The 17,911-nt window shown below is 40.3% G+C and overlaps 2 protein-coding genes across 2 annotated transcripts in view; both read right to left on the reverse strand.

Moving 5' to 3' along the window:
* Positions 1–7,570, reverse strand: part of fgb (fibrinogen beta chain) — an 11,491-nt gene extending 3,921 nt beyond the window's left edge. Inside the window, exons 1-11 of the mRNA XM_034901236.1 lie at positions 7,412–7,570; positions 6,512–6,538; positions 6,217–6,323; positions 4,942–5,044; positions 4,280–4,348; positions 4,034–4,148; positions 3,759–3,865; positions 2,756–2,870; positions 1,969–2,088; positions 1,252–1,374; positions 699–793 (exon numbers count right to left, since the gene is read on the reverse strand). Of these exons, the coding sequence (XP_034757127.1) occupies positions 699–793; positions 1,252–1,374; positions 1,969–2,088; positions 2,756–2,870; positions 3,759–3,865; positions 4,034–4,148; positions 4,280–4,348; positions 4,942–5,044; positions 6,217–6,323; positions 6,512–6,538; positions 7,412–7,492 (1,062 nt within the window). The 5' untranslated portion in view covers positions 7,493–7,570. The remainder of the gene's footprint in view (positions 1–698; positions 794–1,251; positions 1,375–1,968; positions 2,089–2,755; positions 2,871–3,758; positions 3,866–4,033; positions 4,149–4,279; positions 4,349–4,941; positions 5,045–6,216; positions 6,324–6,511; positions 6,539–7,411) is intronic.
* A 2,098-nt stretch (positions 7,571–9,668) lies between these two features.
* LOC117962141 (galactose-specific lectin nattectin-like) lies at positions 9,669–14,707 on the reverse strand. The gene is made up of 5 exons (XM_034901256.1): positions 14,526–14,707; positions 12,297–12,385; positions 12,075–12,209; positions 11,682–11,796; positions 9,669–10,622 (listed from the first exon to the last, which is right to left on the reverse strand). Exons 1-5 carry the CDS (start codon positions 14,686–14,688, stop codon positions 10,555–10,557), a joined length of 570 nt encoding a protein of 189 aa, XP_034757147.1. The 5' UTR covers positions 14,689–14,707; the 3' UTR covers positions 9,669–10,554.
* Positions 14,708–17,911: the final 3,204 nt, after the last annotated feature.

Genomic DNA, 17,911 nt, shown 5'->3' on the forward strand with positions numbered 1-17,911 from the left:
TCACGAAAAAAGTCAGAGTATAGCACATTGAAAAAAACACATGGTATAGTATGTTGAAAAAATAATAGTATGGCACATTAAAAATAGTCATGGGACTGCAGGGCCAGGGATCGAACCACCAGCCTTTCAATTGGCAGGCGACCGCTCTACCACTGAGCCACAGCTGCCCACTGTATTTCATAAAACTTCATAGTATAGCACGTTGAAAATAGTCAACATACTACACCATGACTTCTTTTGACATGATTTACTTTTTTCTGGTTCCTCAAAACATGCTACACTGGGACTTTTTTGACATGCTATCTCATGGCCTTTTTTCCTCATGCCATACTCTGACTTTTTCGATCTACTATACTACGACTGTTTTTACATGTTATACGATGACTTGCTCAACACACAATTCTATGACTTTTTTTCAACATGCCATACTATGACTTTTTCATAGTGTAACCTTTTTATCGACATGCTATATTATGACTTTTCCCAAATATTTATCCTATAACAACAGCATACACTCCTGGATAGGTTAAAATCAACGGTCCGGGGTTGTTTTCATTTCTTTAAACCAACCAAAATTGTCACGGGAGGCGCTAAGCTCCAGCGACAGTGGCTCTGCAATATGGTTTTTGGAATGACTCTATTTCGATGGAACATTTGCATGTGACATTTGTACTATTTAAGAAATGTTGAGGACTCACCTTGGCACCTGTCCAGTCCTCCATCTCAATGAGAACCTCAGTGGGGCCCATCTTGGTCACCTGACTAATGCGGTCATTGCCCAGCCAGTATTCACCTATTGCATGACCAAGAAAGGTACGCCAGTCAACAATGTATGAATAAAGTAAATAACAATAATTAAGAATGAGCGAAACTTCTTAGATTACACAGTGGTTTTCTTCAGTGGTCAAAGAAGTACTGAGATATTCAGAAAATTCAAAGCAGCAATACCCAGTGTAGAAATACCCCTTTACAAGTAAAAGTCCTGCATTCAAGTTTTTTACTCAAGTAAACCAATCAATCATAATTATCAATTTTAGATTTTTGTTTTATATTATCTTACTCATACATTTGAAGTAAAGAGTAGTACAGTACAGTATGAAAGGGTAATTGAATTAAGTCAAGTACGTTAAAATTGTACATTCACAGTAATTAACTAAATGTACTTTTACTTTTCCCCATTGGTTTCCAGCCATCAAAGGTAAGTTCCCTTCAACAGAGGATCCTGTCTTTTATTCATGTTAAGAGTCTCACCAGGAGTCTCACAGTGACCCTTCCCAGCGTCAAAGGCGATGTTGCCGAATCCGCGTCGATATTCGTCCCAGCGTCGTCCAAAATCGACACTGCCATCGAGCCTGTTCTGGATGAGAAGCCATCCTGGGAAAACAAAAGAAGTTCCTTTAACGCTCGTGTTGTCTTCCCGTTAAAATTGAAAATCAACACTTTTGTTGGCGCTTTTTCTTATGTTTTTGTCCTTTTTTTAAACACTTTTGACACTTTTTTTAATTACTTATTATATCAAATAACTTATTAACTTTAGTTGTACAGTTATTTTTGGAATTTATGGTTAATAAACCTCATTTGTAGGAAATTATACCTAATGTTAGAGTTAGAAAAGCAGAAATTAGGAATTATTGAGACTAAAATTAAAGGAATGGATGTTGATGATAATCACAGACTGGAATATGTCAACTTTTACTCAATACTATTTCAAAAACACTTCCATTTGTTTTTCAAATGTTACAAAATTGAATAAGACGCCCCAAATTTAATGAAAGTAGAGATTTGTACTTGGCAAAGAGCATTGGGTGGAATAAAACATGTTCTTTTTAATTCCCCAAAATAACATGATTGATTCCACCCGAGGACATCATGAGGGTTAAAAGCAACACTGCCAAAGGTCTAATCATCCTACGTATTAACACTAATCCAAAAAAAAAGTTTAGGTGGCCTAATTAATTATGTTCTCACCTCCGTTCTGGGTGGTCTGGTCACAGAAGACCTTGTACGGGGGGTAGAAGGCATCAGGCTGGATCAGGTACATCTGGGAGTCTCTTCCTCCACGACGGTAGATCTCCTCACACTCCTTACCTGAATCACACCGGAGAACCGCTTAACTAATAAAAACACTGGTACATGTATATATATCGCATCAGGGACGAGTACTACTCTTCTAAATGTCCGATATATCCCAGATAGGTTTAATTTTGGGTTATATTGTCTGTGTATTAGGATTTTTTACCTGTCTGTTCAGAATAAGAGTGTTTATAGGGTACATATCACTATTATTAACTACTCTTATTCTATTTCTTGTAATAATTGTATGTCAATTTATGTGTATTTGTGTTATTCTGACTTGTAATTATTGTAATTGTGTTAATTAAGTCTTTAATTATCTCATCTCATCTTCCGCCAAGGACAACATACTTAAATTGTCGTTTAAGTAACTTTTGTGGTTTACCAAAAACATGTGCTCTATTGATCTGTACCATTAGCTCTATGCTCATATTCAGAAAATTTAGCAGGTTTTTGGTCCAAAACACGACAAATACCCAACAGACCTCCATGACATTTGGCAATTAGATATTCATGACCCTCAGAGATGTGAAACCATGTTCTTTCTTTAGCACCACCATCAAATCAACAAGTCACACAAGTTATCTCCTGATCTATCTCACATGTCTGAGCACACTGACCACCCAAGGGTTCAATGATCAGTAAGTAATCTGCATGTGTTTTGGTTTCCTTCAACACTCACCAGACACCACCGGTATGGGGCACTTGGTCCTGCACGGTTCCTTGCACTCCTCCCTCTGACCCTGGATGGCCTTCTCCAGCTTCTGGATCTTCAGCCTGATCTTGTCGAGGACCCCCTTCAACCACACAGCACAGTCGTCATTACATTAGGGGTATTAGTGGTAGGATACCCTAGATCTGTCACTTTGTTCTGTTTGCATATTGTATGCATTTCATTTTGTGGGCGTGTCTTTTTTTAAAAAATCTATAGTGCATAGTTTCTGTCACCCCCGTGAGGAATTCTAAGAAATGACAACAACACTGTCGGCATGTCCACATGATACAAGCCTTATCCCCCCTCCAAACTCTTATCCACACAGTTGCTAGTAGCCAAGGAGGACACGGAGGATTAGAAGAACATACTGAGAAATCCAGAGAGAGTTGTGTGGAGCTGAGAGTCTTAATCAGCTTTGTAGCAACTCATTTGACAACAGCTTACATGTAACTGACGTTCATTAATATCAAAACGTTACGCACTAAAGCTTTAACCCTCGTGTTGTCTTCACCTACGGGACCCTCTCGTGTCCCTCGGGTCAAACCGACCCTGGAGTTAAAAACAATTCTGCAATACATTTTCACCTCATAATCTATTAACAAATATTGTCTTTATCTCCATTTCCAACAGCTGAGATAACATCTATGTTCAGGGAATGCATCAGTCTCTACTAGCACACTATTAAACATGGAAGTGGGGTTTGTTTTTTATCATAAAGTTATAATTCATGTTAAAAAAAGTGGTCATATCCAAAATAATTTTCTTAATTTAGTCAGGAATATATGTCTATCACAGAAAATAAGGTAAGGCCGTTGATTTTCAGGTTGAAAAAAATTGAATCGGTGAATTTGACCTTAATAAAAAGTTATTTTTTTAAAGATGCAAGGTTTTACTGTTGCTGTGATTAAGGACGACTGTCAAATTAAAATTTTTAAATAGATTGCTCCGTCCGGTGTCAGCTCGTATTTACCTGTAACACCCTGATGTTGGAGGGAAAGACAGTGTCCACCGTCTCCTTAATGTAGGCATGTTGTTCCTCCACCAGATCTGTGTACTGACTGACCACCCTGCTGTTGTCTGATAGGACGAAAAGATGGATCAGCGGGGTAAAGGCATGCATCAAAAGCTTCAATGAAAATGAAAAGAAAACATTGCCACCATCGTTACGCCCAATGTGTTGCTGTTTGTGTTTGTTTTGGGGATTTTAACGTAACATCCGACCAGGTAATGTGTGCTCATTCTCACCGGTGACGAGTCTCTGCCGCTCCCTCAGAGAGTTGGAAATGCTGTTGACGTAGGTGTGGACGGTGTTGGAGGATCGGGACAAGTCCTCCACCTGGGGCTTGAGTTCATTAATGCTCTGTGACAACATGGAAGCAAAAGAAAGTCACTCCTGGTGTTCTCTATATGAAGTTGTACTATCTATCCATCAATCCATCAGTACTGGTTTAAAGTATTCCAGCCTGTATTGTGGATATTTCCAGTTTTTACCGTCTTGACGTTCCTCTCTTGCTTCAGCAGCGTGGTCTTCAGCTCGCAGCCGTTGGGACACAAGACGCCCTGTTGGACGGGACAATCTCCGGTTAGATCTCTGTGCTTTCAAGACTCAAGATTTCTCATACCACACTACACTGTGATTCAAAATGATGTGCTAGATTACAGCTTAGAGAAGAAACTACAGCCCAGAAACAAAGAAAAATAGAAAAAGTCTAGATGTTTACCTATATGCATGAAAATAGATAAATGTTCATATGGGTGTGCAGAGCCTGTAGAGTGATTTGTTTCTTCAAATGTAATAACATTGAAAAAAACGCCCCAAAGAGCGTTGTGTGGAATCAATCATGTTATTTTGGGGAAGTAAAAAGAACATTGATATAGGACAACATGAGGACAACATGAGGACAACATGGGGGTTGAAGACGGTTTTGTGTCAAAGAATTTTTCAGATTCATAATCAACTTAATGTAAAGATTCTCTGATTCCAGCTTCTTTAATGTGGAAATGTTCTAGTGTCTTCTCTCCTCCGTGACAGTAAACAGAATATCTTTGAGTTGAGGACGTTGTCTTGGTGTTTTTGGGAAACACTGATTGGACGTCTTTACGTGTCCAACCAGTGTCTCTATGCTGACAGTGTGCTGCAGGTGTCTTCCTACCATCTCCTCTGCGGCGTGCGTGCATCCTCCTTCGTCCGGCTGCTTCTCCTTCTCCTGCCGCTGCTGTCCTATGGCTGGAGCTGGTGTCGGGCGGCCGCGGTACCTGCGACAAAAACAAGAGACTCTTCACCAACATGTCCCTGAGAGACACTGAGATGTCTCATTTTACCCATGAACGTCTGGATGGATTGCCGTAAAACATTTTATGAATGTTCGTGTATCCTCCTGACTCTGGAGATCATCTGACCACCATGAGGTTGACCTTTGTGTTTGTTAGTGAACTGTCCCAATGACTCTGTTGAGACATAGTTCTATGTCTATGGACAAGGGATCTGATTGGTCAACTGGACTTTTAACAGATAGTCGGACACTTCCATGTCAACATGACAGAGTTGAATCAAATGCTGCTTTTGAAAGCATGTTTCCTCGGATCAAGGAGGCTCCAAAATCATGGTGGCAGCTGTCATCATGGTCCTGCTACACATCCTGCAGTGCCCCGCTACTTCCTGTTACATCCTGCTACGTCCTGTTGTGCCTTGTAATGCCGTGCAGTCGCCTGCTATGCCATGAAATACTACAAACTACTATTTTTAGTCACTATTCCATTATCTTTTACTGTTTCTGTTGTTTCCACTCTTCATTTCAACCCCAACCGGTCTAGACCTGCTCTATCTGTAAATCATAGAGAGGTCTAGACCTGCTCTATCTGTAAATTACAGAGAGGTCTAGACCTGCTCTACCTGTAAATTACAGAGTGGTCTAGACCTGCTCTACCTGTAAATTACAGAGTGGTCTAGACTCTATCTGTAGATTATAGAGAGGTCTAGACCTGCTCTACCTGTAAATTATAGAGAGGTCTAGACCTGCTCTGTCAAGTGTCTCAACATAACTCTTGTTATGAATTGATACTATAAATAAAATTGAATTGAATTTTTTGTTATTTGGAATAAACTCCTAATTGTGTAAACATGTTTTCCACTAGTTGAAAAGAAGACATGTTACGGAAGCAAAACAGCCCAAAATAATGTCTTTGCCTATAGTGTCTCTATTTAATAAAATAGCAAAGTTAAAAGTACAATATTTGCCTTTAAAGTACAACAACACAAATGAGTAGAGTAATGTGTGTTGCTGCATTTTGTTGCCTGGTTGGATCTAATTGTTGCATAATGCAAATAAAGATACCATTTAAATAAAAGATGATCTATATGCCGCATTAGAATATGTTGTAATTGCCCCAGAAGTCTTTCTGACCCGGGTGGCTGTGTTTGAACCCACCTGCCGCCGCCGCTGATAGGGGGCGGTGCCACGCGTTTTGGGGTGTAGGTGTCCCTGTCCCGGGCTAGGGGACGGTGGCCGCGAGCGTCTACGGTCGCCGGGGCGTCCTGCAGGGAGAACAAGAGGACACAAGGGGACACGAGGAGAAACAAGAAGACACAAGGGGAAACAAGAAGACACAAGAGGACACAAGGGGAAACAGGGAAACAAGAGGACACAATACATGATGTAGGAAAGACAAAATAAATGCCAGTCATGGTGTATGAGTCAAATAGTTGAAGCGTGTTGTACATACCGTCGCAGTCTTCGCTGTCTTGGCGTCCTGTGGAGGAAAACAAACTATTGTGAATACATATGAAGATTCAAATCCATTTTTTCCCAACATACTTGTGTTTGTAACCGTTGTTTCAAAGCTATAGATTCTATGAGGGACACACTTTAATATGAGGCAGAAGCCGTTTCTATGCAGTTTCAGAGCCGGGGTGGGAATCACCAGTGGCCCCACAACACAATATTTATATCACAATAAGATATTTATTATTTCTGTTGGCATGATTAATCTTGGATAATTCAACTGAACGTGGGGATTTCTGCGAGTGCTTTTTCATCACAAATGTCCGACAAAGAATACTAAAAATTACTATAAGTCACCATAACGCTTGTGTTGTCTTCCGGTCAAATTTGATAAGCAACACTTTTGTTAATGCTTTTTCTTCAATGTTTGTCCCTTTTTAGAATTTTTCAACACTACGTGACACTAACTTATTAACTTTAGTTTTGCTATTATTTTTGGAATTTATGGTCAATAAATCTCATTTATAGAAAATTATACCTAATGTTTGAGTTAGAAAAGCAGAAATTAGGAATTGTTGAGACTAAAATTAAAGGAATGGATGTTGATGATAATCACAGACTGGAATATGTCAACTTTTACTCAATACTATTTCAAAAACACTTCCATTTGTTTTACAATGCTTTAAAATGGAATAAGACGCCCCAAAATTAATGACATTGATATAGGACAACATGAAGACAACATGAGGGTTAACAAATAGGTTAAAATGAAAAGAGATTATGGTAACTTCTGTAAAAGCACTGCGAAAAGCAAAAAAATCCACAATCTCTCAATATTCAGTCCGACAGAAGTGATATCTTTAGAAACTTTTGGGTGTCGACCAAAATCGCACACACTCACCGAGTCATAGTCGTCGTAGTCCTGATCGGCCTGAGTCCAGGCGGCGGACACACACAGACACAGCAACAGCAGCGTCCTCATCGTCCTCTGGTGATAAAGGTCCTCTTCTCAGAAGCTCTTCAGTGTGTCTTCACTCCTTCTCTCTCTTCTCTGTCCCTGAAATCTGGTTTGACCAGGTTTTTTATCCTCCCTCTGTCTGTTTGTCTGTCTGTGTGGGCGTCCACCCCCCCCAAGCTTGTATTGATCTGGTCAATAACTGCAGGGACAGTTTGCCTGAGTCACTGTTCAACCCGGAGTTTGTAAGGGAACCAAAGGGCAAAAGGACTGAAGAGTTTACCGATAACTCTGAATTTCCAGGTTGAAGCGACTGCCAGACAGAAAATAAGCAGAATATTAATGTAATCCCCCCCAAAAATAAAGTTAAGTTTTGATTGTAAATGAATATATGTCATTAGTTTGGAGGTGGTTTTCCTGTGGTGGCAGAATGTCTTAACCCTCGTGTCGTCTTCTTGTCAAAATTAAAAATTAACACTTTTTGTTGATGCCTTTTATCGATATTTTACACTTTTTCTTAAGTTTTCGTCCCTTTTTTCAATGTGTCACTTTTTGTTGACGTTTTCAACACTACATAACACTACACATATATGTATATATATACATATATACACACATATATACATATTGATGTGTACACACATATATACAAATACACATATATATATATATATATATATATATTTACAATTATTGGCCGTGTGGAGGGAAGCTCCCTTTTGAGAAATGGCTCTAACCCTTCCTGACTCATGACTGTTTAATAAATCATTAAATGTTTACAATGTGGACCCGGGGGGGGGGGGGGGGGGGGGGGGGGGGGGGGGGGGGGGGCAGATAAGCCAGATTTTAACTAGGGTCACGTAGTGATGGGGGTCTCGAAATATTACGTCTCCAACACTCCAAAAGCTTATTATCAACTAACTTACTTTAAATGTGATGGCATCTAAATGGAGATTTTGAACACTAGGCTTTGCTTGATTTACCTTATCATTGCCCCTTAAATACATAACCATTATTAGAGTAATATAGAGTACCATTACATTAATACAGTGAAAGGTCAAAGCTCTGTTTGTGAAGGTGTTGCAGCAGTCCGTCAGTTTCGGGAAATCACGCCGACTGAGCACCAGCTGATGTTTGTCTGAGTCCAAAAGGGAACATGGTGCTGCGTTGTGAAATCACAGGCACAAGCACACAAACACAAACTTTACCAGCTTACCTTCTGTGCATAATATATTATTTTAAGGGTGCATCCTGCTAGATACCAAACCCGAGCGGGACCAAACTAAAAAGAACAAAGTACACGTCAAATACATTTTTCCCAAAGATGGTTTCAGTTGTTTAGTTCTGATTGCGCAGATGTTTGTGTTTTTTTGTGTGTTTGTGTTCATTTTTTCTGATAAGTTTGGTTTTTATTAGTTATTTGATGAAAAATGGGTTGAAACAACATGATTGACAGCTGGGATTGGTTTGGGGCAGGTGCGGGGGCGGGACTTCAATACTGCAGCTCCGCTACTACAGTTTTGGAAATCTCTTCAGTAGACACACAGAGACAGGAAACTACTCTGAGTTGGGGTGTCTCGGTAATAAACCGTTAATCCCCCAACCCCTGCACCCCCGATTTGAGTGTGAGTCGCGCTTGTGTCATTTATCAACAAATAGCCTCCAAGATGCTAACGAGAGACTTCTGTAATGTCAACGCAGTAAAAATGGACCTACATAACAAAGATGGTTCATGCTAGCTTAGCTACAAGATAGCAATTAAACACAACAAAGGCTGTCACTTTAATATTATTTTGAGCTAACGATAGCAACCAAACAACCATAGATAGCTACAACATTTTTGAAATGAGAAAACTTTGTTATTTCATGGATTTCAAAAATTCCAGTACGACACGTTATGTCGTAAACAGTTTAAATCTTAGCATGCACAACTCATATCTGCACTCGACTCACATCAGGGGGGTGACACCCGTCTCTGCTGCACAGACTCCGGTTCCAAAATGACAAAATGGCCGCGTCCGTGAGGGAGGAAGTGGAGACGTGTCCTCCATCTTTTTTTTTACAGTTGTAACCACTTACAACGTAAAAGGCCTCTTCGTGAAAATGGAAGTCATTTAATTGCTGCCTGCGTGAGACCCCAGAGCGTCCTCAGGACAGATATTATCAGACGAGGTCTCCACAAAGACACCAGAGATCACAGAAGTTCACTTAAGGCAGATTTATTGGAAACAATCACATGTTTACAAGTAAACCGAGTTGTCCCGGACACAGCAAAAGACTACAGGCATAGACAGCTGAATGTAATGTCTCATACAGCATTTTGGACGGTGTCAGTTGGACACAATTACATGATATAAGTGTAGGAAACATGATAAAAGTTCTATCATGTTCCCTACATCCAACATTGGCTTTGAACCATTTAAATCCCAATCCCCATCTTCACTCCCCTTCCTTAATTGGGACAATGTCCTTTTCTTGTTAGTTTGTCATCTACATGTTAAAGAAACAGGTGTTCAACAGTCTGTTTTCCCATGTGAATAGATTTAATTCCAATTATATTTCTTATTAATTATGTTAGCATAGCACAGTGTTGCTCTGACAAGTGGAAGACACTTCACATGTAACATTACTGTGTTATTAAACATATTTGGGACAAGAGACAGCCCCAAGTGACTTTTTTTTCAATGCATACGATTGATTAAGATTCCTATCTCAGCTTTTTCTTGAAGAGAAGACTCCTCCGCTCACTGGCAGGATGCTTGTTAGCTACTCAACCTTCCTCGATTCACTCACTCACATCTCTCTTCCTTCATCCTCGTTCAACCGCAGAACAGATTCCCCAAACTGCACTTCCTGTCGTCTCCCTCACAGAGACAGAAGAGCCTCCTTTTCAAGTTGACCAATTTGTGCTTTAACCATGATTAATCACTAACATCGTGAACACAATGTGGTACAGGAGATGATTGTGCTAAACTTGCCTAACTAGAAAGAAATCAGAGAGTTTGTGGGACCTGTGAAAGGATCTGGATCCCACGTGATTACATAGTGAGGTTACGATACTCTGACTCTTAGATCTCTCCTCAGAGGTGTCACATCTCCTTGGCACACACAAAAGGGAGAGTGTCATTGCAGGAGGCGGCGTTCCACATCTTGCGATCTGCAAAGCAGAAGACAGAAATATTTATCTTCAAGGACCGGCTCTCAATGCCAAGTCAGCAGAAACTGGATTTAAAGTCAATGTTGTGAAACTTGTAGTGTGGTACGTAGCAAGTATGGAAGGCCATTGGTTATTGATGAATGGAAATCCATTAATTAGTGATGTATGGAAGGCCATTGGTTAGTGAAGTGTGGAAGGCCATTGGTTAGTGATGTGTGGAAGGCCATTGGTTAGTGAAGTGTGGAAGGCCATTGGTTAGTGATGTGTGGAAGGCCATTGGTTAGTGAAGTGTGGAAGGCCATTGGTCAGTGATGTGTGGAAGGCCATTGGTTATTGATGTATGGAAGGCCATTGGTTAGTGATGTGTGGAAGGCCATTGGTTATTGATGTGTGGAAGGCCATTGGTACAAAAATCCATTCAAAGTTAAGTCGTATTCAAACACTTTTTTTAATGCATTAACACAAACCTTGTTTTAATATTGTGTGTTGCATATTAAGTGTTGCATTTCCTAAGTATGTACAGTATGCATTTATATATTTTTATCTGTAACCTCAGACTTACAATCCTTGAATTGTGTGTTTTTAGAGCCGCGGAGATAAATCAATAAGTTGTTATAACTATTAAATTGGCCAACTAGTTTAATAATCGATTAATTCGTTTGAGTCATTTTTATGAAAATCCTCTGATTCCAGCTGATTTTCAAATGTGAATATTTTCTAGTTTCTTTATTCATTTCTCTCTCTCTCTCTCTGAAATGACCTATAATTTGCCAAAGTCTCCCGTTACAGGTTTGGTTTTATAACGCCTGAAAACATACAGGAGGAGGTGCAGAAATCTAGTTTCGTCAGAAGACTTAAATTACAATAATCTGAAAGGTTATTGAGGGATTTCTGCCCTGTCACAACTGTCTACAACTGCCTACCTCCCTCATCTTTAAATAATTCTGGTCCCATTCTGATTCATTCATGGATGTTCTCCCTTCTTGTATTTTTTTTTTACAAGAAATAAACAGGTGAACAGGGCATGCTTTGAATGTGTGTGTTTGCATAGTTTATTACATCCATAATTCATCTGCAGACATCTCATCTTGCGCCCTTGGTCTTGCATGTTGTAGCGCTTGGACCAGTTTTTGTAGTTAAACATGGTGCCGTCACTCCACCTCCAAAAACCGTTCTATTGATAGAAAGACACAAAATTCCAACATAAATACATTGTTGGAATATGTCAACTTTTACTCAATACTATTTCAAAAACACTTCAATTTGTTTTACAATGCTATAAAATTGAATAAGACGCCCCAAAATTAATGAAAGTAGAGATTTGTACTTGGCAAAGAGTGTTGGGTGGAATCAATCATGTTATTTTGGGGAATTAAAAAGAACATTGATAGAGGACAACACGAGGGTTAAAATCTACAGTAACAGAATCTGGAAGTGCGTAGGGTTACACACCTGGATGCAATCGTTGCCCCCGATCCAGGTGAGGGGGAATCTTTGGGTGTCTTCTCTGGTCAACCTCTGGAGAAAGTTATTCTCCTCGTTACTGTGGACCGACGCCAGGTTGCCTTCTTCGGACAGGCAGTAACTCTGGAGGAGACGAGACAGTGAAGAGTAGTCTCATGTTTCTCATTCTCACGTATGACAGAATGCAAGAGCATCCCCCCCACTCCTCACCTCGGCTTCAGACCACGTCATTGGGCTGTCGATGAAGGCGAAACATCGCGTTCCAAAGCGGGTCCAATCCTCCGGGCAGGAGTTCATCTCTACAAAAAACACATTTAAAATATTTATCGACCTGCAACTCGGGCTGCACAATTAGCTTGTTTGGACGCCGCCTGCTGCAACGATCTCGCTTCATAGAGGACCGGTGTCACAGGTTGTTGTTCCCATCAGTCACTTAGACACTAAAACATAGGTGGAAGGTTGAAAAAAACAGTAGATACCCTTTAAATCCTGTTCTTAGGTAGAGTAGATGAGGAAAAGTACTTTGTTACTTTCCAGCACTGTCCAAGAACTCAAAAACAAAGTTTAAACATGAAGAATGTGACACCCATGCAGGTGTCTTAACTCACCACACTGAACCGGTTTGACGCCCGGCGGGGTCCTGGTGTCAGGTATCTCTTCCCCCGTGATGACGTTGACGCACCAGCAGTACCCGGTGGACCACCAGCACTGCTGTGGGAGGAAGTTCCCATTTGAGTCACACTGTGGGACAAAATTTCCAGGTCCTCCAGGGCTATTCATCCTCTGGTCCTGGCAGAGGCCTGCGTGTAGTAGTAGTGGAGTATAGGTAGTACAAGTACAAGTATATCAACATTGTAGTCAATTATAAAATGACTCACTAACTTTTTTCATAACTGATTAATCGGTTTGAGTCATTTTTATGTAACAAATGTAAGATTCCAGCTTGTTAAATGTGAAGATGTTCCAGTTTCTTCTCTCCTCTGTGACAGCAAACTGAACATATTTGAGGTGTGGACAAAACAAGAGGTTTGAGGACGTCGTCTCGGGCTTTTGGGGAACACTGAAATACATTTTTCACTATAATCTGGCAAACAACTAATTCATTCATCCAGAAACTCTTCAGATCAACCCTACAACACTGTACATAGGTACAGTACTTGAGTAAAAAGCTAGTTTCCACAATTGTCCAAGAACTCAGTCCAGCAAAAACAGTAATGTGACACCCATGCAGGCGTCCTCACTCACCACACTGAACCGGTTCGACGCCCGGCGGGGTCCTCGTGTCCGGTATCTCTTCCCCCGAGAAGACGTTGACGCACCAGCAGTACCCGGTGGACCCAGAGCACTGCCGGGGGAGGAAGTTCCCGTTAGCATCACACATTGGGATGAACCCTCCAATGTGGCCCTTGTTCTGATCCATCTCTTGTTGGCAGAGGCCTGAGTAAAGAACAGCATTTGAATCTTAAATGTAATGGATTACAAAGTATCCGTGCATGCAAACACTCAAATCCCTCAACATTGTAGCGCTGCAAGAGTTAATTAATTAGCGATAAATGGATTAGCAAAATAGTTGTCATTGAAGTCAAAATTCTCTGGTGTCAGGTTAATCCTTGTGTCGTCCTCCGGTCAAATTTGACCAGTTCACAAAAACTTTCTATATCAGAAAAGAACGTTGAAAAAAATGACAAATGTTGGAAAAAAACGCTGAATAAGTGATTCAAAAAAATTCTGAAAAAGTGACAAAAAAACGTTGGAAAAAGTGACTGAGAAATTGTTAAAAAAATTGCCCAAAAAATGAGTAAAAAACCATAGAAAAAGTGACAAATGAATTGGAATAAAATTGACAAAAACGTTGAGAAAGGTGTAGAAAAAAAGGACAACAAACTGTCAAATTTCCCACCCAGAAAACACAAAGTTGCAGGTCAACGGGAAGACGGCACAAGGGTTTAATGTGAATATGGTGGGGATGAAACAGTGGCTATGACTCATGCCATTGGTGTGGGAGATCAGGGTTCAATTCCCACTGCAATGCATGACCCAATGTGTCCCTGAGCAAGGCACTTAACCCCTAGTGGTTCCAGAGGAGATCTTTCTGATATAAAGCAACTGTATACTGTCGCTTTGGATAAAAGTGTCAGCTAAATGACATGTAATGTAATATCTTCTTCTCTCCTCTGTGACAGTAAAGTCAATACCTTTGATGTGTGGACAAAATAAGACGTTTGAGGACGTCGTCTCGGGCTTTTGGGGAATGCTGAAACACATTTTTCACTATATTCTGGCAAACAACTAATTCATTTATCCAGAAACTCTTCAGATCAACCCTACAACACTGTACATAGGTACAGTACTTGAGTAAAAAGCTAGTTTCCACAATTGTCCAAGAACTCGATCCAGCAAAAACAGTAATGTGACACCCATGCAGGCGTCCTCACTCACCACACTGAACCGGTTTGACGCCCGGCGGGGTCCTCGTGTTTGGGATCTCTTCCCCCGTGATGACGTTGACGCACCAGCAGTACCCGGTGGACCCGGAGCACTGCTGGGGGAGGAAGTTCCCGTTAGCGTCACACTTTGGGACGAACCCTCCAATGGGGACCATGGCGTGAGGCTTCTGGTGAGCGCAGTTGCCCCCGGGCTTAATCATGGAGGTGGTGTTCATCACGAGGGCGTCGCTTAGCGTCAGAAGGGTGCAGAGTGTCAGAGACGCGCCAAGCGCCTTCATGATGATGCTCATGATGATGAAGATGATGACCTGGGGGTGTAGCCTGTTGAAATAGGACCAACAAAAACTAAAACTGGCAACAACAGAGAGTCTAAGAAGCTAAATAGATGTGCATGGCTTCCTTTAACCCCCATGTTGTCCTATATCAATGTTCTTTATAATTCCCCAAAATAACATGATTGATTCCACCCAACGCTCTTTGCCAAGTACAAATCTCTACTTTCATTAATTTTGGGGCGTCTTTTTCAATTTTAAAGCACTGTAAAACAAATGGAAGTGTTTTTGAAATAGTATTGAGTAAAAGTTGACATATTCCAGTCTGTGATTATCATCAACATCCATTCCTTTAATTTTAGTCTCAATAATTCCTAATTTCTGCTTTTCTAACTCAAACATTAGGTATAATTTCCTATATATGAGGTGTATTTACCATAAATTACAAAAACCAAAGTTAATAAGTGTCAAAAAAATTCAAAAAAGTGACAAATATTGAAAAAAAAACGTTGAGAGAGTGTTTGAAAAAAAGAAACAAAAACATGAGAAAAAAGTTAAAACATTGAGAAAAATAAACAAAAGGGTGGATTTTGAATTTTGACGAGAAGACAACACAAGGGTTAAAAGAAATCTGAGTTCAACATGGGTTTTTTTTCAGATAATTTTTTTGGGGCACTTTTTCCCATTATTAGTGACAGAGATCGGGGGGGGGGGGGGGGGGGGGGGGGGGGGGGGGGGGGGGGGGCATGCAGCAAAGGGCTGCGGATCGGACCCGAACACGGACCGCTGCATCGGACTCAGCCTACATGGGGCTCCTACTGGGTCAGCTAGAGGTCCCTGTGTCCAACATGTCTGATTAACCCCAACTTGTCCTCCCAGGTCAAAATTGAAAAGGAATATTTTGTTGTGCTTTTCAGATGTTTTTGTCGCTTTTTATGATTTATTTGTCACTTATTCCAGCTTTTTGTACTTTTTTTTTTTTTTTTAAACCTGAGCTGGTTTAATAACAGGTTTTATTATTCTTGGAATTCATGGTCAACAAACCTCATTTATATCAAATTACACATACGTTTTTAGTTAAAAAAGGCAGGAATTATGAATTATTTTGACTGATAGTTGGATCTCAGATGGGTAGATGTCAACGTTTAGTCCGGATACTGTTTGGAAACCATAAAAAAAAAGAATTCAAATGCTATAAGTTTAAACCCAAAATAAATTCAAATAGAGTAATCATTAATTTACCTGAAGAACGTCATATGGAATCAACTATGTTATTTTTAGACAATTAGGTTGAAAGGAACCCATATTTCTGGTATAAAACATTTAGAAACTGGTCAATTTAACCTGAGGACAACATGAGGGTTTAAGAAAATCCAAAGTAGACTCACCTGGTTCAGGATCAGCAGGTGTGTTGAGCCACCGCTGGTGCTTCTGTCCTTTTATCTGATCGCTGACACTTTTGCTGTGTCATTGTTTTAATTTCTCACCCATTCACCGGAGCTTTGAGGTCAAATGTAACTCAGCCGAGCTGCAGAGACGGAGACTGCTTTGTTTTTATCGTATCAGTTTTTCTTTCTCAGACCCGTGTAATCATCGGGACTTTAAGGTAATCACTGGGTGTCATTTTAACATCGGCCCTCCATTGTTCAGAGCCCTGGGTTCCCAGACCGTCTCGTCTGATATTAGGGTTACATGTTCTTATCCTATATCTATATCTGCTCTTATTTTCCTGATTGTATTGTGCAAATCTGGGTTACAGACCATGTTTGCAAGTTAACAATGACACCGTACTTGGCTGGATCATATCGAATTACAGTCTCAAGCACTAACATGAGACATAAAACCCAAAGAATCTAATATTTCATGTTTCGTTGCCCAAGAATTACATATAAAACCTATGTTTTCCCACACTTTTACCCATCACATATCATTACCAGTGAACATCTGATGCAACCTAATGTCAGAAAATCATCCCTATAGGTGGAAAAAACATGACACATGCTTCCTGTGCAGACAGGAATAAACAGACAAAACAGTCTAATCAGAACCAGAACCAGAACCAGCTTTGTTCGCCAGGTATGAGGACACATACGAGGTATTTTTCTTTGGAGCATCGTTGCTCACACTGTGCTTCCACACACAAAACAACCAAAACAAAAATATACACACTACTATGTACACAATATATACGTACTCTAAACAGAAACAACATAGAGGCATGAGTGCAATGAAGAGTTCAATACAAATTGTTCAAATGTGGAGCATACTTCAAAGGATACTGGGATGAATAGTATTATGTTATTATATCACAATATGAACAGTTCTGATATAGGAAATGAGAAGGATGAATAAATAGTAAATAAGTGAGATGTGAAAATGATGAATAAATAGTAAATAATAAGTGAGATGTGAGAATGATGAATAAATAGTAAATAATAAGAGAGATATGAGAATGATGAATAAATAGTAAATAGTAAATAATACGTGAGATGTGAGAATGGGAATGATGAATAAATAGTAAATAATAAATAATAAGTGAGATGTGAGAATGGGAATGATGATATCTCATGGTTTCTTGGATGTGATGGAGTCTAAGGGGGGCCTCTAGCTCACCCAGTAACAGCGTCCATTTCCCAACGTGTCGTTCTTTTAATTTCTCACCCATTCACCGGAGCTTTGAGGTCAAATGTAACTCAGCCGAGCTGCAGAGACGGAGACTGCTCAGTCTTTATCGTATCAGTTTTTCTTTCTCAGACCCGTGTAATCATCGGGAGTTTAAGGTAATCACTGGGTGTCATTTTTAAATCGGCCCTCTATTGTCCAGAGCCCCGGGTTCCCAGACCGTCTTGTCTGATTGTTTTTAGATGTTACACTATGCATCCTGATAAAGTTGCCTTGGTCTTTGGAAATAAAATACTACCCCCCTCCCCACCGCCCCACACCATCTTTACAAACCCTTCACCATACATAGAGATTAGCATGGTTTTATTTTTAATTAGCGTAATAGCTGGTTTGATTTGCATTGAGAAATGATCTTAAGGAAAGTTTCCCATGTTGATCTCTATGTATGGTGAAGGGTATCTGATGATGTGGGGGGGGGGGGGGG

The sequence above is a fragment of the Etheostoma cragini genome, chromosome 19, assembly GCF_013103735.1.
Source record: "Etheostoma cragini isolate CJK2018 chromosome 19, CSU_Ecrag_1.0, whole genome shotgun sequence".
NCBI classification, from domain to species: domain Eukaryota; kingdom Metazoa; phylum Chordata; class Actinopteri; order Perciformes; family Percidae; genus Etheostoma; species Etheostoma cragini.

Bases quoted from the DNA above. Each gene is read 5' to 3' on its own strand.
- LOC117962141 (XM_034901256.1), bottom strand. From the start codon at position 14,688: ATGGTCCCCATTGGAGGGTTCGTCCCAAAGTGTGACGCTAACGGGAAC. The intron at 12,210-12,296 runs GTGAGGAGTGGG...CGTCTCCTCCAG, and splicing joins TGACGTGGTCTGAAGCCGAG to AGTTACTGCCTGTCCGAAGA. The intron at 10,623-11,681 runs GTAATAAACTAT...TCTGCTTTGCAG, and splicing joins TCTGCAGATGAATTATGGAT to ATCGCAAGATGTGGAACGCC.